Here is a 25,135-nt window from a genome sequence, read left to right as displayed (position 1 = left end):
TTTGTTGGCAAGCCACTTTGTTTCCACACAGTGTTATGCACAACAACCTAATCAGGAATGGAAACCAGTATCTAAAACGGTCAGGGAGAACACAAGCCACTAATGTCAGCCAAGAAACTGCACAATTCAGGCATTAAACCTTACCCTGTTCAGCTAAATTTCAGTAAGATCACTTAAGATACTATAACTGGCAACTTTGAAATTGATGTTAACACAAATGATAATGCTTAGTGGATGCCGTAAATGGTGGGGACTATATGCAATTGCTCCATTTGCGTTTGATGTATCCTCCACTCAGACAAACAGTGAATATGATGGAAGAGTGCATTACTTCAGTATTTCAGTACATGAATTCCTTTTAGGTCTTGCACAATGGAACAGGACCTGTACGAAGGAGCTCCAAGATATCTGGATGTGGACAAATCCAACATTAAATATCACAAAGAATTAACGCCATCATTCAGCCAATATTGCTCCTCAGAGTAGTACCTGTGAGGTATAGCTGTGGCTTACATACACCAGAAAAGCATTTATTAAAACATTCTCTGATAAAGAAGGGACAAAAAATATGCTTTCAATCATGCAGATGCTCTACGATGAACAGAAATCACTGCGCAAATCTTTTATTAAAACTGAGAAATATAATTACAAGGACCGAATTGGCCATAACCCAGCAAATATAATTTATTTTTTTCACTGGTAGAGTCAGGATTTGGTTGCGAGAGCTCTACTAATTGGGCATCAACTCCATAACGGCACACTAGGAAAGATGCAAAGCCGGCTTCGAGCGATTGACCCGAAGACAAGCAAGAAGTGTTCATTAACCTTATCTTCATGAACACATCTTAACCGTACACTTCTAGTACAAAATTTTCCCGAGTAATTTCTAAACAATGGGGCTTCTCTTACTCTCCCATTTCTCACAAATGGTGTTTGTTTCAGAACTTTCGAATCACTCAAAAGTGAGGCTTTTACAAAAATCTGTAACTATTATATCAATACTCTGAACAAAAGACCACAATGAGTTTTCAGCAGCAGCAGCTCAACACAGCCAGGTTTCAAAAATAGCAAAACGTTCTCAACTAAAGCAATGTGGACTGGAGCAACCAATATCACAATGTGAACTTCCACTTAACCTGCATTTAATAAAAATACATGCCCAACATTACTGGTTGCTTTAGGTAATTGTATAAACTCTAATCCCTTACTGTACATACAGAACAGAATCATAAAATCTCTACAGTACAGAAAGAGGCCATTCTGCCCATTGAGTCTGCACTGACCACAATCCCACCCAGGCCCTATTCCCACAAACCCATATATTTACCCTGCCAATCTCCTGACACTAGGGTCAATTTAGCATGGCCTAGCCACCTAACCCAAACGTCTTTGGACTGTGGGAGGAAACCGGAGCACCGGAGGAAACCCAAGCAGACACGGAGAGAACATGCAAACACCACAGTCACTCAAGCTGGGAATCAAACCCAGGTTCCTAGTGCTGTGAAGCAGCAGTGCTAACTTTTGTGCCTCCGTGTCACCCAAATGTTTTGAGTGTCAACAGGTTCAGATTGCCAATAACAATTCTCAGCCCAAATGTTATAAGCACAAAAACTGTTTTATTTTTCACAAGATCCAAAAGGTTTTTAACATTTAATTGCTATTGTTAGCTTGCAGCCCGAGGCACAAGAATTTGGCAGAAGTACACCTTCAATAAATTATACATTACTATTTCTGAATATCTAAACAATGATCATTATACACAATCTCTCAATATATACATACACACACATATTATATGTAGTACACTTTTATCATTTCACACATATGGTTGAGTTATTTCGCAGTAAACAACAAGGCATGAAGCATGGGATTTTTAAAGTGTCCCTCAGTCTAGCATTCCCCATACAAATCAACATGAAGTTCAATTTCCTGTCCTAATAACAGCTGCCAATTACAATGCCATGTTACCTTGCTTTTTTTTTGGTACATTCAATATGCAGTCAGCACACAATATTGTCTCGGAGTAAGCATCCTCTACATATCCTAAATATTTACTATATTACACATTCACTAATGCTAACCAATTGAGAACCCCCATAGGCATTGCTTATTAATAATAGTCAATTCCAAACTTAACACCAGGTTGTATTGACAGGTCTTTGAAACTTTATAAACACAAGTATCTTGGGATTAAATTTTAATGCAATAACATCTCACATTCTGAATAGCATGCTCAGAGTTCCTGTAATGTGGTGAACAGTTGGAGGTTCAATGTCCTAGTGTTGGTCAGTATTTCGACTAGGACACAAAATGTTCTTCCTCATCCCTACACCTCACTAGGTTCAAATCCAGAGTTAGTGCAGTCATATTCTTTCCCAGATGTTCAGACTGTGGAGATCTTTATTTTCCTTCAAAATAGGAACAGATAACCATTCTAAAAGTGTGTATAGAATGAGTGGGGGTGGGGGAAGGTCTGTGTAATGGAATTAAACTTTATTGGTCCAGTTATAGAGCCTGTTCCAGCAAAGATCTTGTGCACTGTAATTTCTGTCAATATTCAGCCCCATTTTGTGACTATCATTCTAACAGTAACAGTGACTATGTAAATGTAAATGAGTTACTTCAGCAGTATGTTAAATATCAATTTTAAAACTCAAGCTAAGAGTTATTCCTCATATCTAAGATCTTCAGCACTGCCTCATTTCAGTTTTCCAATAAATCTCACTTCAATTTGGCTCCCAACTCCCCTCTTCACTGTCATCATGCTAATTCACGTGGTTATCTAATTACAGATAGTCTTCTCCAATACTCACATCGCCAATCTCCCCGTTTCATAGAACATTACAGCACAGTACAGGCCCTTCGGCCCTTGACGTTGCGCCGACCAGTGGAACCAATCTAATGACCCTCTAACCTAAATTATTCCAAAGTTATCCATATGCCTATCCACTGACCATTTGAACGCCCTTAAAGTTGGCGAGTCCACAACTGCTGCAGGCAGGGCATTCCACACCCTTACTACCCTCTGAGTAAAGAACCTACCACTGACATCTGTCCTATAATTACCACCCCTTAATTTAGAGCTATGTCCCCTCGTGTTAGCCGTCACCATCCAAGGAAAAAGGCTCTCACTATCCACCCTATCTAACCCTCTGATCATCGAGGGTTCGTACAGTTTCTACAGTTCATAAGACACAAATCATCCAGAATACCTCGCTCTGTCTTCTCACCGGCATTAATGCACAAATCAACCTTCTTACCAAACTTACAAAAGCTCTTATAATTGACCTCACACCTTTCATCTCTAGATTTCTCACTCCATCACCAGTATGGCTTCAGCCACATTATTTATTTCTGCTCTTTCAAAGTAGTCACAAGAACATAAGAAGTAGGAGCAGGAGTAGGCCATCTAGCCCTTCGAGCCTGCCCTGACATTCAATAAGATCATGGCTGATCTCAAGTGGCTCAGTTCCACTTTCCCACTTTTTCCCCATAACCCTTAATTCCTTTGCCTGCCAAAAACCTATCTACCGTGTCTTAAATATATTTAGCAAGGTAGCCTCCACCACTTCAACAGGCAGAGAATTCCAGAGATTCACCACCCTTTGAGCGAGGAAGTTCCTCCTCAACTCCGTTCTAAACTGCCCCCCCTTATCTTGAGGCTGTACCCTCTAGTCCTGCTGTCCTTTCTGAGCGGGAAGAATCTCTCTACCTCTATCCTATCCATCCATTTCATTATCTTATACGTCTCTATAAGATCCCCCCCCCCCCATCCTTCTAAACTCCAACGAGTACAGACCCAGTCTATTTAGTCTCTCTTCATAGTCCAACCCCCTCATCTCCGGTATCAGCCTAGTGAACCTCCTCTGCACTCCCTCCAAGGCCAAAATATCCTTGCGCAAGTGCGGCGACCAAAACTGCACACAGTACTCCAGCTGCGGCCTCACCAATGTCCTGTACAGTTGCAGCAAGACCTCCCTGCTTTTATATTCTATCCCCCTCGCTATAAAGGCCAGCATCCCATTCGCCTTCTTGATCACCCGCTGCACCTACAGACTGGGTTTTTGCGACTCATGCACAAAGACCCCCAGGTCCCTCCGCACCGTAGCATGCTGCAGCTTTTCGCCCTTTAAATAGTAATCCCTCCTACTATTATTCCTGCCAAAGTGGAAAACCTCATACTTGCTAACATTGTATTCCATCTGCCAGGTCCTCGCCCACTCGCTCAGCCTATCCAGATCCAGATAGTCAGTACCTCCTTGCCTTTCCTGTTGATCTACACCCCACCACCAACCCCTCAACTATTAACTAATGCCTCTGTATGTAACAAATGTTGTAAAAAGCTACTATAGAAAAAAAACTGATCAATCTCTAATGATTGTTACCAGCCACTGCAATTTCCCGTATAATAGTTTTTAAATGGTCAGAAAATAAATACATCTTAGCCACACAGTTGTGCTGAGTATAAAAGTCTCGAGTCACTTATTTTTTAATCTGTGCTCAGTTTCAAAGCCACTCAAATAATGACTGGGCCACTATTTCAAAATACTAAAGCCATAATGGCGCAATATCAACATTGAAAGTTGGGTCTACATTTACTCATTAAATACCCTATATCTACGCTCCTGAAAATGTAGCATCTACAGATCCCATCCACCAAGTGTAAGCTCAACAGGACATTAGTCGCTGAGTGAAACATCCTACACGAGAAGGATTTAAGGATTTTCTCAGAAACGTTTCCTGTCATGAAGCAGCAACATCTCTGCACCAGAGAAAGTGCAAACAACAATACTGATACCAAGTTGTGAACAAAAAGTAAAAGGAAATAATTTTTCTGGCACATAAAGAGTAAAAGTATCCAACTAATCCACTATCTGAATAAAATTAAACACTCAATTCATAGACAATTAACAACTAAATAAATCAGGAAAATCCAGAATATGTATACAAAAATAGTGCAGAGAGTAGAATCAGAGGACAAAATGAGAAAGTGAAAAAGTCAATCTAAACTCAATATCAAGAACTATACTCAAAAAGACGCACAGTAGAGATCAATGCATCTGAAATATTCAAAATACAGCTGAATGCTAAAATGAGGGAGAATACTTGAAAGGAAAACGCAATGGGCTGATGGCCACTTTTCCTCCTCTAGCTCTTCATGCATTTTACAATTTTGATTTGATTTGTTACATGTATATACAGTGAAAAATATTGTTTCTTGTGCGCTATACACACAATGCATACCATTCATAGAAAAGGAAAGAAGAGTGTGCAGAATGTAGCATACAGTCATAGCTAGGGTGTAGAGAAAAATCAACTTAATGCTGGGTAGGTCCATTCAAGAGTCTGATGGCAGCAGGGAAGAAGCTGCTCAAGGCCGTTGGTACATGACCTCAGACTTTTGTTATCTTTTTCCTGATGGAAGAAGGTGGAAGAGAGAATGTCTGGGATGCGTGGGGTCCTTAATTATGCTGGCTGCTTTGCTGAGGCAGAGGGAAGTGTAGACAGAGTCAACGGATGGAAGGCTGGTTTGCATGACGGACTGGGCTTCGTTCACAAGCCTTTGTAGTTGGCTTCAGGGCAAGTTAGAACTGATAAGCTCTATGCTGAGATGCTAAAAGAATGTTAAGTGCTTCCCAAAACATTTCTCTATGAAGGCACTAACCAAACAACAGAATTGTGGTCAGTTTAAGTAAACTAGGAAGAAAAACAAAAAGTAAATTGAAGCACAGAGACAACTGAGCCTGGGTTTTCCAACCCATGTGACGTCTCATTTTAAATGGATTACCATTATTGATATAACAATGCCGATTAGAAAATCTAGTCTATAGTATATTCACAGGCAGGATAATAACTCCTTAAACCTTCTTTCATTTAAGTATCCACAGTACTGCATAACTAAAAGCTGTATACAGGTTAATAATCATATTTCCAGCTCCGGTTCATTCTCTGTAACAGCTGCTGGAAATTTTAATCCCCCTAAGTGTAGGGCCAATTGAGAGTACAATTTCTCTTTTGTATCCAAACCTGAATTGTATTCTTTGCTTTTATATTCACAGCAGTTACTGTAAAACAGGGAGCGCTGTTAACAACAGCAGGGATATAGTATTTATACTTCCAGCTACCACTCTTCTTCCCTCAAACTGTTAATGTGATGAATTCTGACAACAGGATCATTTACACAGCCTCCAGGAGACAAAAACCTATCTCTTCACAACACACACCCACCTGCTGTTAGGTGATCACTGTATCATGACACAAAGCAGTAGGATGGCAACCGACACTCTCAATTCCACAAGCAAAACAACAACTTTACTAGAGGGCAGCGGTCAGGTATCCCTCTGCACAGAGATTATAACAGAAGGTGAATCACTTGGGCTCTCACACACTGCTTCCAAAAACTGTGATGGAAGATCCTTGCTAGCAAGTCAACTGGCCAAGCATAAGTACTGGTGCATGGAGACGAAAAGAGGAAGGGCAAGTCGAATGGAGGCTTTGGGTGTGAAATGAGGCTCAATATTATGGCTCAGCAGACAAGGGCCAGAGTTTGTTCTGGGAAAGAAACAGTAATAACAGACAAAGCTAGAAACACAGATTCAAACAGCATCTGAAAGAGAAAGACTGGTTGCATGTTCATATCAGAACATTGATGATGTTTCCTTTTAAAATGCAAATTTATTGTAGTTCCTTTAGATCCTGATGGGCCAGGTGTGGACCCCAGCATTTCCTAGTAAGTGTTCACTCATGCTTTAAAAAATCTCTACAGTATTTTAAATATAGATTAAAGCAGCTTCATATTATGTTACAGCATTGCAATTCACTTTCCTGAGACACACTGGGCAGGATTTTCCGGGTGCACATGTCAAAAGCTGGAAATTTCCACCTGAAGTTAATGGACCTTTGCATGGTCGGTCCGCCCGCTAAATTCCTGTGGTGGGCGGGACAGGAAAATTCTGCCCACTACATTTCCCAAATCATTTCTGTTTAACACACAAGGAAACACTTCAATCCCTAAAAGAGCAATATTCAGGTCTCCATTCTGAAATGCCTTCCACAAAACACATGCATGTACAATTGGAACACAGAATTTTAATACGCTAATATTTTCAACAAATGTGTACCTCGCCAGTTCCTGAAAGCAAAGCAAGCAGGAGGCTGTACCCAGCCAGAATCAATACCCAAGGGAGACTCATTCCAGTGGCACTAGTCTGGGAACAGATCACCCATCCTACTCTTGCTCAGGAAATGGAAGACAATACCATCCCAATTTTGCCATCATTTGCAACATCAACACATTAGGGAAGAAATTCATCCTGGGGTTAGAGAAGGGAAGGGTGGCGGCACAAAACAAGTGATATCAGATTGGTCACCTGGTTGGGCAGCACGGTGGCACAATGGTTAGCACTGCTGACTCACAGCGCCAGGGACCCGTGTTCGATTCCCAGCTTATGTCATTGTCTGTGTGGAGTCTGCATGTACTCTCCACGTCCGTGTGGATTTCCTCCAGGTGCTCCGGTTTCCTCCCACACTCCAAAGATGTGCGGGTTAGGTGGATTGGCAATGCTAAAATTGCCCCTGTACGAAGTCTCACAACACCAGGTTAAAGTCTAACCAGTTTATTTGATAGTAATCCTACAAGCTTTCGGAAATGCTGTTCCTTCGTCAGCTGTGTGGAACCAGAACCAGAGGGCACAATCTCAGGCTAAAGGGATGATCCTTTAAAACAGAGATGAGGAGGGAGTTCTTCAGCCAGACAGTGGTGAATCTGTGGACCTTTTTGCTGCAGAAAGCTGTGAAAGCCAAGTCATTGAGTGTCTTTAAGACAGAGATAGATAGGTTCTTGATTAATAACTAAATCAGGGGTTATGGAGAAAAGGCAGTGGAATGGGGATGAGAAAAATATCAGCCATAATTGAATGGCGGAGCAGACTTGATGGGCCAAGTGGCCAAATCCTGCTCCTATGTCTTATGATCTATGTTATAGGCAACTCCTAATTTTTAATTCCACTAACTGCAGTGGGAGGGAATACCAGTCGCTGTGTACAAAAGTGGGCGACCCAGTACTGCTTGTTCTGCATCACTGGATAAGATGAAATGTTACCCCATAAATTGTTAAGTCCTAGGATTTTAGACCTAAGATGTAAAATTGTAGCTCCCTTATAAAATTAAATATTTAAATCCCAAACTCTTCATGAGTAAAACTGCTTTGAGAACGTTTCACTGCACAAGAAAAATGAACACAAGAATGGGACTTCATTCCCTGCGAACAGTGACTATACAAAAGCCTAGTTTGAAATACACAAAATAAAATTTAAATTCAAACTTCTCCCCTCTTCCAAATTCACTCATAATTGGTCAAATATCAAAAAGCAGTTCAGCAGCTGCCACAATCTCATTAAGCATCACAATGGATATTTAATAACCACAACCTCAAGCAGCCAAACTTAACCATCTTTATTCATTCATGGAACATGGAAAACACTCATACTGCCTTTCTTGCTTTCTCTGAGGGATGGTAGGCCTTCTGTTGTTCCCTGATGATTATTTGTATGCACAACATCAGGTAAAAGTCCAACAGGTTTGTTTGGCAGCACCAACTTTTGGAGCCTCAGGGTCCTTCTTCAGGTGAGTCACCTGAGGAAGGAGCAGTGCTCCGAAAGCTGGTGCTGCCAAATAAACCTGTTGGACTTTAACCTGGTGTTGTGAGACTTCTTACTGTGCTTAACTCAGTCCAGCGCTGTCATCTCCACATCATGATTATTTGTATAGCAGTGCTTTCAGGATGCCTCTGAGAACATTAGAATGAGTCCCACACTGTGAGCAGCATTCCAAAACAATCTTCTTCAGGTATGGTTAATGTAACAATCACACACCATTTAATAGAAAATTGTACTTCAATTTATTTCTATTTTATATTCTTGGTCAAATCAAACATCTGGCACAGGATGGTCTTGGAATACTTTGCAGCAGAAATCATTTACTTATCAGTCACATACATTACACTACCATCTGTACATAATCTTCACTTCTCTTGCTACCATTTTACACATGATGCCCTCAACCCCCTACTCCCCCAGTGAAGAAAGGATTAAACATAAAAATCTCTCAATGTTATCAGAAAGCTCTAACCATACTTATCAATAGCAAAAGAAATTCTGCCAAGACATGTACAAAGAATGGAGCAAAAATAATTTCCACTAGTGAATAGTGCAAATTAGTGACTAGCTTAGGGGGTTAAAAAAAAGGCAGCATGGACAAGTTGGGCCAAAGGGCCTGTTTCCATGCCGTAAGCCTCTATGACTAGTCTTGTCTCATTACACAACCAATACTGTTGTATCTTTCTGCTTTGAAGGACTTGAGATACTCCTGATATCAGAGCACTAATTTTTAATTTACACAATTTATATTTTATCTACTTAATAGACAAGAAGCTTGGCAAGGCTACAACTGCCCAATCTTACACCCACTCATGTTCCATAGCTGAGAAGTGCCAGGGACAATCCTGTAACGTATGTCACCACATACCATACACCAATTCCCACTTCAAAGTCTGAGACAGCTTGTGCCAGGTTTTGGCCAAGATCTGAATTAAACTTTCACCTGTCAGTACAAGTCAGTGCTGCATTTTTACCATCCAAGAATCATTTGTGTTAACCAGTTAAAACTTACATTACTTTTGCAATAATTTTTTTTAAATTCAAGAAAACATAAAGACTTACAGTGGCAGGAGCAGGGGCAGGGGGTGGTGCATAAGATGGTCTTTCTGTAATAGAACAAAATTAAATTTTAATTTTTGAGCAAATAGTGGGATTGAGAAATCAGATGAGAATCCAAACTGTAACTATCCTGGCTCAAAAGATGTCTTTCATCTCTCACCTTCCTAACCTGAAGGCAAAGTCACTGAATAAGGACAATTCCATGAGTGCTAAGCACACTCAGGGATCTCATCCAAGTGACTATTCTTCCTATGTACATAAGAACATAAGAAATAGGAGCAGGAGTAGGCCATCTGGCCCTTCGAGCCTGCCCCGCCATTCAATAAGATCATGGCTGATCTGTCGTGGCTCAGTTCCACATTCCCGCCCTCTCCCCATAACCCTTAATCCCCTCTCTTATCAAAAACCCATCAACCCGCGTCTTAAAAATATTTAGCGAGGCAGCCTCCACCACCTCAACGGGCAGAGAATTCCAGAGATTCACCACCCTTTGAGTGAAGAAGTTCCTCCTCAACTCCGTTCTAAAACCCATGCAATAAGAGATAGAGGCTCTGCAGGGGCTCCCCAGTCTCCAACATAATCTCATTCCCTGCACATGGAGAATTCCCAGCATGAGCCATCGCATCAAGAGATAACGTCAACAGGCAGCTTTCTCCCCATAACCTTTCATCCCATTCGCCCCAAGTGCTACACCCAGCCATTTCTTGAATACATTCAATGTTTTGGCATAGAACATTACAGTGCAGTACAGGCCCTTCGGCCCTCGATGTTGCGCCGACCAGTGGGACCTATCTAATGACCCTCTAACCTGAACTATTCCAATATGCCTATCCACTGACCATTTGAACGTCCTTAAAGTTGGCAAGTCCACAACTGCTGCAGGCAGGGCATTCCACGACCTTACTACCCTCTGAGTAAAGAACCTACCTCTGACATCCGTCCTATAATTACCACCCCTTAATTTAAAGCTATGTCCCCTTGTGTTAGCTATCACCATCCGAGGTAAAAGGCTCTCACTGTCCACCCTATCCAATCCTTTGATCATCTTGTATGCCTCAATCAGGTCACCTCGTAACCTTCTTCTCTGCAATGAAAATAACCTCAAGTCCCTCAGCCTTTCCTCATAAGACCTTCCCACCACACCAGGCAACATCCTGGTAAACCTCCTCTGCACCCTTTCCAATGCCTCCGCATCTTTCTTACAATGCGGCGACCAGAACTGTACGCAATACTCCAAGTGCGGCCGCACCAGAGTTTTGTACAGTTGTAACATGACCTCACGGCTCCGAAATTCAATCCCTCTACCAATAAAAGCTAACACACCGTACGCCTTAACAACCTTATCAAAATGGGTGCCAACTACTTCATACGGCATCAACTACTTCCTGTGGTAATGAATTCCACAGGCTCACAACTCTTTGGCTAAAGAAACGTCTCCTCACTTCCATCCTAAGTGGGCTACCCTGAATCCTCAGACTGTGACCTCTGGTTCTGGGCTATTATATATTCCCATTTCTGTCTGTAGGAGATCTACCTTCGTCTTCACCATCTTCATTCTCTTCACGTAACTATAGAAACCCCTCATGTCAGGCTTCATGTTCCCTGCAAGTTTACTTTCGTACCGTATTTTCCCCTTCTTAAATCAATCCCTTGGTCCTTCTTTGCTAAATTCTAAACTGTTTCCAATCCTCAGCCTTATCATTTTTCTTGGCTAATCTGTATGCTTTTTCCTTAGATCAGATACTCTCTCTAATTTCCTTTGTAAGCCATGGATTTGCCTCTTAACCATTTTGCTTTTGTGTCAGACAGGAATAAACAGTTGCTGCAGTTCTCCCATGTGTTCCTTGAATGTCTGCCATAGCCTATCCATTGTCATCCCTTTAAGTAACTCTCCCCAATCTATCAAGGCCAACTCATGCCTCATAGTTTCCTTTATTAAGATTCAGCATCCTAGTCTCCGAATCAACTACTTCACTCTCCATCTTGATAAAAAATTCTATCTTGTTATGGCCACTCATCCCCAAGGAGTCTCGTACAGCTAGACTGGCAATGATTCCCTTCTCATTACAAAGTACCCAGCCTAAAATGACCTGCTCTCTAATTGGTTTCTCCACAAGAAAACCATCCCGTACACACTCCAGGAATTCCTCCTCTATGGCATTGTGGCTAATTTGATTTGCTCAATTAATGTGCAGATTAAAATCAGTAAAAAGTCTGACAACACCAGGTTTTAGTCCAACCCGTTGGATAAATCGGTTGGACTAAAACCTGGTGTTATCAGACTTTTTACTGTGTTTACCCCAGTCCAACGCCGGCACATCTACATCAGATTAAAATCACCCAGGATCACCAATATTGCTTTATCACGTGTTTAATGCCATTCCCAACATCACTACTGCAGTTTGGAGTCTATATATACGCCCACTGAAGTTTTTTGCCCCTTGGTATTTCTCAACTTTACCCATAGATTCCATGTTGTCAGAGTTAATATCCTTTCTCACAATTATGGTCTCATGGGGATCTTTTATAACCACTTGAGAAAATGCTCTCAGGGGCCTGGTTTAACATCTTTCCAAACAGAAGATTTTTGGGGGGATTTGTCTTATGTAGTTATTATCTGTAAACACAGCAAAATTCAAATTTGGAATATTTCAGATTTCAAGAATACTTTTCCCTGGACATGGCAATCACAGGCATGTTCCAATTCTTGATACTTGCAGTGTTCTTCAGCCTTTCCCCTTAAACACCAGGACAAACAAATTGGCCAGAGCAATAACCCATCCAAATGGATGAAAGACTGAGCAGAAATATACTGGAAAAATTAGAGGCCAACATCAAAATAGTGAACAATGGTATAATCGCAATTACTGGTCATTTAGGAGTGGCAAACATCTTGAATTCAAAGATGACGTGATTTTTAAAAAAAAAATCTGAAAACAGGCAGTAAATTGACGTTTACAGTTGCAGTAAAAACCAATGGTTGAATACTTTGCACAGTATGTTACAAAGCCATTCACACCAGGGAGATACAAGGTTTGAGACACAATAGATCTGACATTAACCAATTTCAGGTAGGACACACACACACACAAACGATTTCTGAAAAGGGTTGGTAGTTACTAGAAGTCAAAATAACACAGACTACATTGTTAGTCAGTATTATGACTCAAGCGTGTACCATTGGATGTAGAATTAAGTTTGCCAAGGAAGTTGATTTATACTAAAACGATAGACCTCCAAACAATGTTTCGGAACTAATAGACATGACACAAAACAACAGTGACTGATCTTTCACTGACAGACATGTGCACTAACTGCACCTTGCACTCTGCAGATAGTTTGTAAATGAACACGGGTCCATGTGGGTATGAGACAGAGCATGCATAAATAGCAACATATTTGCTGGGCCGTCAGAACAATACCACTTCACTGCCCCTGGGTATCACTCAATGTAGCAGACGTTATTTGAGCAGATCACGGCTAGAATTAACAAATAGCAACAAACAAATAAATGTTGTGCCCACATTGAGCAAATTAGAAGTGAAAAGAATGTTCCTGAATCATGGGATGAAATATTCCCACCCCTTCCATTTTTTGTCTAACTAAAAATAGTGTGAAAACCCAGCAAGTCAGCTGGCGGGCTGCTCTCTGCTTTTCCCATCCGAAACAACACAAATCGTCAGAATTCTGCCACCCTGCCCACCACGGGAATCAGAGTGGGTGTGGGATGGACAATAGGAAGGTTCGTTGACCTCGGTCTCGAGTCGAGCAAAGCCATAAAATCCCACCCAACGTCCTTTTATAAAATTAATCAAGTCTCCATTCAACGCATTAAGTAATCTCCAGCTGCCATCTTGGGCATGGGCTGAGAATCAACATCAACACAAGCAGGATAAAAAAGGCAAAGGTTACTGATGGAGGGGGAAGAACAGATCTGAAGTAGCCATTCTTGAAGCTTTCCACCAGAACAAAGTAACTGAAGGTTCAAGTTATTAGAAATACCGCATTATCTGAAAATAGTCAACATTTGCATTTTCATTCAACAACAAACTCTAAATCACAATTTTTTGCTTACTTGACATGATGATGCCAGCAGCCTCTTACAAGCAACCTGAAATTAAAAAAAAAGAAATATCAGGAAAGCAAAACCTTTCAGAAACAGCACAAGTTCAATATACCATCCATTTGCATCTTAGAGGAACACTGAACATTACAGCACAGTGCAGGCCCTTTGGCCCTCGATGTTGCGCCTACCAATCTAATGACCTTCTAACCTGAACTATTCCAATATTATCCATGTCTATCCAATGACCATGTGAATGCCTTAAAGTTGGCGAGTCCACTACTGCTGCCCTTATTACCCTCTGAGTAAAGAGCCGACCTTTGACATCTGTCCTATATTTATCACCTGTCAATTTAAAGCTATGTCCCCTCCTGTTAGCCATCACCATCCGAGGAAAAAGGCTCTCACTGTCTACCCTATCTAATCCTCTGATCATCTTGTATGCCTCAATTAAGTCACCTCTTAACCTTCTAACGAAAACAACCTCAAGTCCCTCAGCCTTTCCTTATAAGACCTTCCCACCATAGCAGGCAACATCCTGGTAAATCTCCTCTGCACCCTTTCCAATGCTTCCACATCTTTCCTATAACGCGGCGACCAGAACTGTACACAATACTCCAAGTGCGGCCGCACCAGAGTTTTGTACAGCTGCAACATGATCTCATGGCTCCGGTACTCAATCCCTCTACCAATAAAAGCTAACACACCGTACGCCTTCTTAACAACCCTATCAACCTGGGTGCCAACTTTCAGGGATCTATGCACGCAGACACCTATATCTCTCTGCTCATCCACACTACCAAGAGTCTGTCCATTAGCCCAATACTCTGTAATCCTGTTACTCCTTCCAAAGTGAATCATCTCACACTTTTTCTCATTAAGCTCCATTTACCACCTCTTAGCACAGCTCTGCAGCTTATCTATGTCCCTCTGCAAACTGCAACATCCATCCATACTGTCCACAACTCCTCTGACTTTAGTGTCATCCGCAAATTTACTAACCCATCCTTCTACACCCTCATCTAGGTCATTTATAAAAATCACAAACAGCAGTGGCCCCAAAACAGATCCCTGCAGTACACCACTAGTAACTGAACTCCAGGTTGAACATTTCCCATCAACCACCACCCTCTGTCTTCTTCCAGCTAGCCAATTCCTGATCCAAACCACTAAATCACCCTCAATCACATGCATCCGTATTTTCTGCAGATGAAGACTCCTACTTATAGTGCCTTATAGATTGGAAATGAAAACCAGTGCCTCAGTGTTCCTTGTGGATCAGCTAGTTTTATAGATAATATTCATACTGACAGTCCAAATGTCATGGGCCATGCACCATTGCAGCCACCTGTGATTATGGTCAAGGCTGACAGTGTGCACTGAAGGAATGCTGCACTGTCAGATGCGCTGTCCAAAAGGATAAAACATTAAACCAAGACCACATCTGTACTGTCAGGCGAGTGTAAAATATCCCATTGCCAGTACAACGGAGCAGGTAGATTAAGGGGGTTATTTTCCTTGATATCCGGGCCAATATTGATGGCCTCCAGTCTTGGTGTCCCACTGATGTGAAATCATTCTGTATGTGCTTCAGTCATTTTTTATGGTGCCAAAGATCTACCAACATTCAGAGTAGGGAGCCTGCTCAACCTTTCTTATCATTACATAGAATCCCTACAGTGCAGAAGGAGGCCATTCAGCCCATCTAGACTGTACCAACCACAATCCCACCCAGGGCCTATCCCCATAACCCCTCATACTTACCCTGTTAAACCCCCTGACTAAGGTTAATTTAGCATGGCAAACCAACATAACCAGCACATCTTTGGAGTGTGGGAGGAAACTGGAGCACACAGAGAATGTGCAAACTCCACACAGACAGTCATCCAAAGCTGGAATCGAATCTGGGTCCTGGCGCTGCGCGGCAGCAGTACTAACCACTGTGCCGCCTTTATAACCTCTCAGTTCTGGAATATCATAGAACATAGAAAAATACAGCATATGGCTCACAAGTTGCGCCGATCATATCCCTACCTACGAGGCCTATCTATAACCCTCAATCCCATTAAATCCCATGTACTCATCCAGAAGTCTCTTAAAAGACCTCAACAAGATCACCTCCATCACCACCGACGGCAGCCAATTCCACTCACTCACCACCCTCTGAGTGAAAAACTTGCCCCTGACATCCCCTCTGTACCTACTCCCCAGCACCTTAAACCTGTGTCCTCTCGTAGTGACCATTTTAGCCCTGGGAAATAGCCTCCGAGAATCCACCCGATCTATACCTCTCAACATCTTATAAACCTCTTAGCAGGTCACCTCTCATCCTTCGTCTCTCCAGGGAGAAAAGACCTAGCTCCCTCAACCTATCCTCATGAGGCATGCCACCCAATCCAGGCAACATCCTTGTAAATCTCCTCTGCACCCTTTTAATAGCTTCCTTGTGATGAGGCGACCAGAACTGTGCACAGTACACCAAGTGGGGTCTGACTAGGGTCGTATAAAGCTGCAGCTTTATCTCCCGACTCCTAAACGCAATCCCTCGATTAATGAAGGCTAGTACACCTTTTTGACCACATCCTCCACCTGCGAGTCCGATTTAAGAGTCCTATGGACCCGGACCCCGACCCCAAGGTCCTTCTGATCCTCTACACTGCTAAGAGTCTTACCCTTGATATTATACTCCTTCATCCCACTGGACCTGCCAAAATGGACCACTACACATTTATCTGGGTTCATCTTTGCAGCTTCGCCAGTGATTCCACAACATACACCCTCTCCCTGCCTCAGAACACCACATATTCCCATCCAATATTCCCCTAAATATTCTGTATCCCCACAATATTCCCCCCTCGACCCCCCCACAATATTTCCCCCTCACCACCCCCACAATACTCTCCTCTTACCCCCCACAATATTCCCCCCTCCCCTCCCCACAATATTCCCCCTCCCCCCATATTCCCCCTCTCCCTCCACCAATATTCCCCCCCAATATTCCCCTTCCCCCCCACAGTATCCCCCCACAATTCACCCCCCAACATTTCCCTCTCGCCCCCCCAATATTTCCCCCTCGCCCTCCAATATTTCCCCTAATACTCACCCCAATATGCCCCTCTCCCCCAATATTTTCCCCTTCTCCCCCCCCACAATATTTTCCCCTTCTCCCCCCCCACAATATTTTCCCCTTCTCCCCCCCCACAATATTTTCCCCTTCTCCCCCCCCACAATATTTTCCCCTTCTCCCCCCCCACAATATTTTCCCCTTCTCCCCCCCCACAATATTTTCCCCTTCTCCCCCCCACAATATTTTCCCCTTCTCCCCCCCCACAATATTTTCCCCTTCTCCCCCCCCACAATATTTTCCCCTTCTCCCCCCCCACAATATTTTCCCCTTCTCCCCCCCCACAATATTTTCCCCTTCTCCCCCCCAACAATATTTTCCCCTTCTCCCCCCAGGCGGTGGGGGTGACACTGGGGACACAATGGCGGGGCTGGGGGAGGGTTGGGAATCCGCGCTCTTTCCCGCTCGGGGCCGCAGGCGCCGCGATGATTCAATGAGAGACTCACACACAGAGACTGGATCCCGGGGCCGGGTGCTGACTGGATCCCGGGACCGACTGGATCCCCGGGCTCACTGACTGGATCCCGGAGGGGAGGCGGCGCGAGCGGCTGCTGTTGTCCGGGGCTGAGAGTGGGGGAGGGGCTGGCACTTTCCACACAAATCCCCCCTCCCCCCCGGGCCCCAGCACCGCTGAGGAAATTCCCCCGGCTGCGGGGGAAGCACGGGGCGCGAACCCAACTCTCTCTCCGCCCGCGCCGCACCGCCCAGGATTTTAACCGGGATCAATCCCGCGGCGAATGTGCGGCCGGGAATCACAGCGCTGCCGGTCCGGGGACAAAGTGCGGCCCGATTCCTGCTCGCAGATTCCAGCCTCCCCCCCAAATCCCCAAATCTAAAGGCAGCTCAGACTGCAGTTACTCTCAGCAAATAGTCATTACTATAACATCTTCAATCAAACTCTGCCCACTAAAAAATTATCTGCTGCAAGAAAAGCGTTTCTCACCAAGAATCTGTTACTATGGATAGTAAACCTGCTCTTCTCAGTTCAGTAGAATTCTTTCCCCAAACTAGAAGTTCTATTCATTAATATTGTTAAATTTTAACATTATGATTTATTTTATCCCCCTCAAAGCCTCGTCATCCTGAGAATGGCTATTTCTAAGTCTTCCCTGAAATATTGGGCAAATTCAGGTAATGAAATTCTCCACATATCCTGCCTTATTTATCCATTACATTCTTGGCAATAACATTAATTCCAATAAAAGGTTATTTATAAGAATATTAAGAATATTGCTTGTTTGGGCTACATTATAATTACATAACAATAGGAGCAGGATGAGGCCATGGGCTGCTTTACCATTCTGCACGATGCCATCTGAGCTCCACTGGTGCCCAGACCCAAAGAAGTAACCGTGAGGCGGGAGACAAGTTCAGCCACAAATTAAACAAGAAGATTTAGAAGAGTCAATCAATCTGCAAAGTTGGATGTGGAATGTTACTGATGAGGAAGTGACTGCTCTCCTGAATCCTGCAGCTTTAAGGAGACTGTTATAGGAGGTCACTTAAAGCGTAGGTGCAGAGCCAAGTCAAGTCTACCGAGTAACTGAGTAAATAATGCATCACCAGTATACTATGTGGAAGAGTCTAGCACCAGTGATTTAAAAATGCACTCACTGTTTAATATAAAAGTGGGTAAGATAGCCCCTATTACTGTAATGCTCCAAGTACATGATTTCAGTTTGTTTATTAATGTCAGAAGTCGACTTACATTAACACTGCAATTATGACAGTGAAAATCCCTGAGTGGATGGGAAGCCTGTTAAGAGGGAAGTTGATACAGGGGCTTCAGCTACTATGATAGGGAAGTATACAAATGGGTACTTCAGAGAAGGAGTTCAACCTCCTTCTCTGAAGGAATAGGGCCTGGTTGGGATTATGGCCAGTGCAGACTCGATGGTCTCCTTCTGCACTGTAGGAATTCTATGATAACCATTGAATTTGAAGAATAGTGCAGCCAAGTTAACAACTTATGCTAGAGAAGTGATACTTGGCTGCAGTTGGCTTGAAGAAATCAAGTTAAATTAGACCAAGATTATCCAAGTGCAGGAAGGAGGAATGCTTGAATTGCTGAAGAAATACGAGAATGTTTGAATTTGATAAAATAAAAAGCCTGCAAACTAAGATCTATGTGAATCCAGATTCTTTGGGGCGAGACCAGTACCACATGCTTTACTAGAGAAAGTAGATACTGAATTAGAGTGAATGGAAGAAATGGGCATTATCCAGTCAATTCAGTTCTCGGAATGGGCAGTAGCCATAGTTTCCCCTGTTAACATCTGACAAGACCATCCACATTTGCAATTTTCAGAGGACAATGGAGAGTCCGCTGCAGGAGCCACCGTGAGTTGTGGTACACCTCGATAATGTTCTCATAACTGGGTCAACTGAAGCTGAGCAGCTAACTAACATAGAGGGGGTGCTAAAGAGATTTCAAGAGGCTGGAGTTTGCATCAAGAAGGAGCGAAGTTCTTTTTAAGTCACTGAGGAGGCCTATTTGGTGTACCGTATAGATGCACATGGATTGCACTCTATGGAAGATGAGGTCAAACCCATAAAGGAAGCACCAGCCTCCAAAAACATATCTCAATTCAAGTAATTTTTTTGACAATGGTAAATTACTGTGGGCATTTTCTACCAAACTTGTCGACATTATTGTCCCCCTTGCATATTCTGCTAAAGAAGCAGCAGCATTGGTCTTGGAAACCCTCCCAGAAAGAGGCTTTCAACAGAATTGCAGCATTCTTCAAACTTGTTCGTATATTTGGACCTGTCTATGGAACTGGTGATCAGGGCTGGGACTTCTGCTGTTTGTAATATGTATAAATAACTTGGAGGAAAACGTAGCTGGTCTGTTTAGCAAATTTCCGGATACTAACGTTGTTGGAGTTACGGATAATGATGAAGATTGTCAGAGAATACAGTAGGATATAGATAGACTGGAAAATTGGTTGGAGAAATGGCAGGTGGAATTTAATCCAGATAAATGTGAGGTGATGCTTTTTGGTAGATCCAATTCAGGTGGGAGCTATAACATAAATGGCAGAACCATCAGGAACATAGACACATAGAGAGATCTGGGAGTACAGGCTTTTTAAAAATGGCAGCACAGGTGGAAAAGGTGGTGAAGGAAGCATATAGTATGCTTGCCTTCATCGGATGGGGCATCAAGTATTAAAGTTGGCAAATTGTATTACAGTTGTATAAAATGTTGGTTAGGCCACATTTGGAATACTGTGTCCAATTCTGGTCACCACACTACCAGAAGGACATGGAGGCTTTGGAGAGAGTACAGAAAAGGTTTACCGGGATGTTGCCTGGTACGGAGGGATTAGCTATGAGAAGAGATTGTTCTCCCTGGAAAGACAGAGGCTGAGGGGCAACCTGATAGAAGTTTATAAAAATATGAAAGGATGAACAGTTGGAAGCTTTTTCCCAGGGCAGAAATAACAATTACAAGAGAGCACAAGTTCAAGATAAGGGAGGAAAGGTTCAGTGGAGATGTGCGGAGGCAGTTTGTTACACAGAGGGTGGTGGGGGCCTGGAATGCACTGCCAATTGAGGTGGCTGAGACAAATATGTTAGTGACATTTAAGACTTATCTGGGTAGACATATGAACAGGCGGGGAATAGAGGGATACAGGCAGTTAATCTGGATAGGAGAATATGATTGGCGCAGACTTGGCGGGCCAAAGGAACTGTTCCTATGCTGGACTATTCTTTGTTCTTTGGTGTTGACCTGTGATGCCTTGCGATATGGCATTGGTGTGTTGCTGCACCATGACTAGGATGACAGATCTGAAAGGCCAATGTCTCAAGAACCTGCTCAGAATCTGAAAAAGACTATTCACAAATTGAGAAAGAAGGATTATCAATTGTTTTGGTGTCAAGAAATTCCACCAGTACTTATATGATAGGTACTTTACCACTGTTTCTGACCACAGACCACTCTTGGGTCTTTTTAAAGAAGGCAAGGCTATTTCACCAACTGCATTGGCAAGAATTCAACATTGGGCATTAGCTCTGCCCACCTAGGAATACATATTGAAGCACTGACAGAGAAACATATAATGAATGCAGATGCACTTGGCCACCTATCTTTACAAGAAAGTGTTCCAGCTGCTCCAGGCCCACCCGAAATTGTCATGGCATTGAATTTTTTGGACATGTTGCCAGTCTTGGCAAAACAAATCAGGCACTGGGTCAGTCAGGATCTACTTCTGTCCAAAGTGAGACATAGATACTTACAAGTTGGGCCAATGAAGAAATGAAACCGCTCGTTACGCACTGGATGAACTGAGTTGCCAGGATGGCAACATAATCTGAGGAGCAAGTGTAATAGTCCCTGCACCAGGCAGAGAGCTGCATCCAATGGAATTATACTGTGACCATCCAGGTGTCCCAAAGATGAAAATATTTGCCATTAGTTATGTCTTTGGCATTGATGCTAACATTGAGAACCCGGTAAATCACTGTGCACAGTGCCAATTGCAACTCAGGTTGCCTGCTGGAGTCTCACTGAGTCCTTGGGAGTGGCATAGCAGGCCATGGGTATGAGGCCATTTGATGATGTTGTCCATTCATGGACACAATGTTTTTACTCATTGTTTCTGCACATTCCAAATGGATGGAAGTGTTTGAACATAAGAACATAAGAAATAGGAGCAGGAGTAGGCCATCTGGCCCTTCGAGCCTGCCCCGCCATTCAATAAGATCATGGCTGATCTGTCGTGGCTCAGTTCCACTTTCCCGCCCTCTCCCCATAACCCTTAATCCCCTCTCTTATCAAAAACCCATCAACCCGCTTCTTAAAAATATTTAGCGAGGCAGCCTCCACCACTTCAACGGGCAGAGAATTCCAGAGATTCACCACCCTTTGAGTGAAGAAGTTCCTCCTCAACTCCGTTCTGAACCGCCCCCCCTTTATCTTGAGGCTGTGCCCCCTAGTCCTACTGTCTTTTTTGAGCGGGAAGAGTCTTTCCACCTCTATCCTATCCATCCCATTCATCATCTTATACGTCTCAATGAGATCTCCCCTCATTCTTCTAAACTCTAACGAGTACAAGCCTAGTTTATTCAGCCTCTCCTCATAGCTCAACCCCCTCAACTCCGGTATCAGCCTAGTAAACCTCCTCTGCACTCCCTCCAAGGCCAAAATATCCTTGCGCAGGTGCGGCGCCCAAAACTGCACACAGTACTCCAGCTGCGGCCTCACCAATGCCCTATACAGCTGCAGCAAGACCTCCCTACTTTTATATTCAATCCCCCTCGCTATGAAGGCCAGCATCCCATTCGCCTTCCTGACCACCTGCTGCACCTGCAGGCTGGGTTTTTGCGACTCATGCACAAGGACCCCGAGGTCCCTCTGCACCGTCGCCTGCTGCAGTTTTTCGCCACGTAAGTAATAGTCCTTCCTACCATTCTTCCTACCAAAGTGGACCACCTCACACTTGCCAACATTAAATTCCATTTGCCATTTCCTGGCCCATTCGCCCAGCCTATCTAGATCCTTCTGCCGACTCTCCACACCCTCCGCACAATTTGCCTTTCCCCCAATCTTGGTGTCATCAGCAAATTTCGACACCCTACACTCGGTTCCCTCCTCCAGATCATCTATATAAATGGTAAATAGCTGAGGCCCCAGCACCGACCCCTGGGGCACCCCACTAGTCACCAACCGCCAATCCGAATAGCACCCATTGACCCCCACTCTCTGCCTCCTATTTGACAACCAATCCTCTATCCACGCTAACACCCTACCCCCAACTCCATGTCCTCTGACCTTCTGCAGTAACCTCTTGTGAGGTACCTTATCAAACGCCTTCTGAAAATCCAGAAAGACCACATCCACCGGCTCTCCTCTATCCACCGCTTGAGGTGAAGTTTTCGACATTGAACATTATAGTTGAGAAATTACACCAATGTTTTCCCACCCACGGAGTACCTGAGGTCATAGGGTGGAATTTTACTGACACATCCGCCCGAAGTTTGTACGATCCCACCCGAGACCAACAGAGAATGCTGTTCTCCAAGCCTCTCCTGCTCCTGGAATCGGAGTGTGCATGCTGATAAAATTCCAGCCATAGAGTCCGATAATGGAACAGCCTTCACAAGTGCTGAGTTTCAGAACTGCAGCACCCTCAATGGTACCAAGCACGTTAGAACTGCGCCTTATCACCCAGCATCCAATGGAAGAGCTGAGTGAGCCATCCAAACTTTTAAGTCTGGCCTAAAGAAGCCTGGAGACCAGAATATCACTCTCTTTCTTGGCTATCGAACCACTCCGCATGTAACATTGGCACTCTTGCCAGCTGGGTTGTTAATGAACCATCAGTTCGGAATGAGACTGAGCCCATATTTCCAGGGAGAGTAAAGATCAGTCAAAGCAGTCAAAAAACAAACCATAATTCATGTCAGTCAACCGTTTATGTCAGTTTATAGTGGACGAAGCTGTGAACGTGAAGAGTTTTGGCCATGGGTCAGGTTGGGTACCTGGAATTTTTGTCTCTATAACTGGACCCCTGTGGGTGTGAAAGGAAGGATTATCCAAAAACACAGAGCATTTCAGAAAAAGGCCCAGCAGCCAGTTTGCCCATAGGAAGCATATTGCTGCAAGCCGCTGTGTACTTTAATCTGTAAGTAAGTGAGTTGTGTTTTCCCTAAACTGTTGAAAAAGCATCTTCACAAAATTCCAAAGATTCACACACCCTAAACAGATTTTCATATTTGACTCACACCTTTTGTTTCCTCGTTACATCTTTTAGTTTCTATTTTCTCCTCATTTCCTACTGCACAATTTCTGACTTTTGTCTTCAAACTTATTTACATTACTTTATTCCACCTGAACCCCCCCTCATGCCCATCCCATATTTACTCATTTCCAGTCCTTGTGACTGCCCTATTTCTGCATCCTGCTGGGACTGGAGTCCCAGACCAGTTTAAGAGGAGCCAGTCCTTCCCGGAGTGAAGAGGAATCTTTTGTTCCCATGTCATTCCTTCAGACACACGTTCACACTTTAATTTGCCAATTTGTACGTGGCTCAGGTAATAATCCAGAGATTCTAATCCCTGAGATCCTGTTCTTTAACTTTGTCCCTGCTACCCTGCAAGAGAGGAGCTCATATGAGGTGGCATGGTGGCACAGTGGTTAGCACTGCTACCTCACAGCACCAGGGACTCAGCTTTGATTCCCGGCTTGGGTCACTGTCTGTGTGGAGTTTGCATGTTCTCTCCGTGTCTGTGTGGGTTTACTCCGGGTGCTCCAGTTTCCTCCCATACTCCAAAGACGTGTGAGTTAGGTAGATTGGCTATGCTAAATTGCCCTTCAGCGTCAGGGAGATTAGCAGGGTAAATATGTGGGGATAGGCCCTGGGTGGGATTGTGGTCGGTACAGACTCGATGGGCTGAATAGCTGCTTTCTGCACTGTAGGGATGCTATGGTTTCTATTCTTCACTGTGAGTTTCAGCACAGATCCAAACAACTGAATCTATCCCTCCTTCTCCCAAATCCTTCACAGCATTGGCAGGTCGGGCTGAATGGTTGACTCCTGTGCTATAAACCCTACAGATTGCAGCGAGGGCCAACCTGCTCTGAATGTCTCAGGACCTTTGTGGGAAGCACATTTTCCTAATAGGCTGCTTAAACATGATTAATAGACCAGGCTGAATGGATAGGCTGGCCAGAAGACTGATACATAACTGGCAATTAAAGATCTCAGCCTATAATCATTGGGGAAGTTGTTTTGTTTTGCATCTGTTAAATCCACTCTGAAAGAATTGCTGCTGTGGTCAAGACCTCACTAAAACTTCCTGACATCTGTTTTAAATATAAAAGCAAATTGCTGCAGATGCTGCAATCAAAAACAAAAAACAGAAAGTGCTGGAAAATCACAGGAGGTCTGACAGCATCTATGGAGAGAGAATTGGGCCATTTCCAGTCTGGATGACTTGATGAAGAGGCTCTGACTGAAGAGGAATGAGACCAGAGGATGATAACAAAGGGAGACAGCAAAACTCTTCATTCCTGCAGAGGAGCTAACGGCCACCATCTCACTTGGGGGATTGTCAAAGTCCATTTCACAAGGGAATTACTGAAGGAAGTCGATGTTATTTGAATCTTTATAAGTTTTTCTCTCAGTAGAGTCCAAATCAACAACTACCCCAGAACAGCAGTGTGGATAATGACTCTTTCAAAGGATAATTCAAAGGGGAGATGGTGGTATTGTCGCTAGACTA

At 43.5% G+C, this 25,135-nt stretch overlaps 1 protein-coding gene across 3 annotated transcripts in view; it reads right to left on the bottom strand.

The window, feature by feature from the left end:
• Nucleotides 1-18,219, bottom strand: part of smarce1 (SWI/SNF related BAF chromatin remodeling complex subunit E1) — a 71,259-nt gene extending 53,040 nt beyond the window's left edge. For 2 of the 3 annotated variants that reach the window (XM_080213311.1, XM_080213313.1), the window contains exons 1-3: nucleotides 17,350-17,430; nucleotides 13,792-13,827; nucleotides 9,720-9,763 (exon numbers count right to left, since the gene is read on the bottom strand). In XM_080213311.1, coding sequence (XP_080069437.1) covers nucleotides 9,720-9,763; nucleotides 13,792-13,798 — 51 coding nt within the window. In that variant the 5' untranslated portion in view covers nucleotides 13,799-13,827; nucleotides 17,350-17,430. Of the gene's footprint in view, nucleotides 1-9,719; nucleotides 9,764-13,791; nucleotides 13,828-17,349; nucleotides 17,431-18,200 lie in introns of those variants that run through there. The other variant, XM_080213312.1, reaches the window with a different exon arrangement.
• Between the last annotated feature and the right edge of the window lie 6,916 nt (nucleotides 18,220-25,135).

Source organism: Carcharhinus amblyrhynchos, chromosome 27 (assembly GCF_965287045.1).
Source record: "Carcharhinus amblyrhynchos chromosome 27, sCarAmb.v2.hapA, whole genome shotgun sequence".
Lineage (NCBI taxonomy): Eukaryota > Metazoa > Chordata > Chondrichthyes > Carcharhiniformes > Carcharhinidae > Carcharhinus > Carcharhinus amblyrhynchos.
Note: the sequence above shows the minus strand (reverse complement) of the source record. Positions and strands in the feature narration are given on the sequence as shown.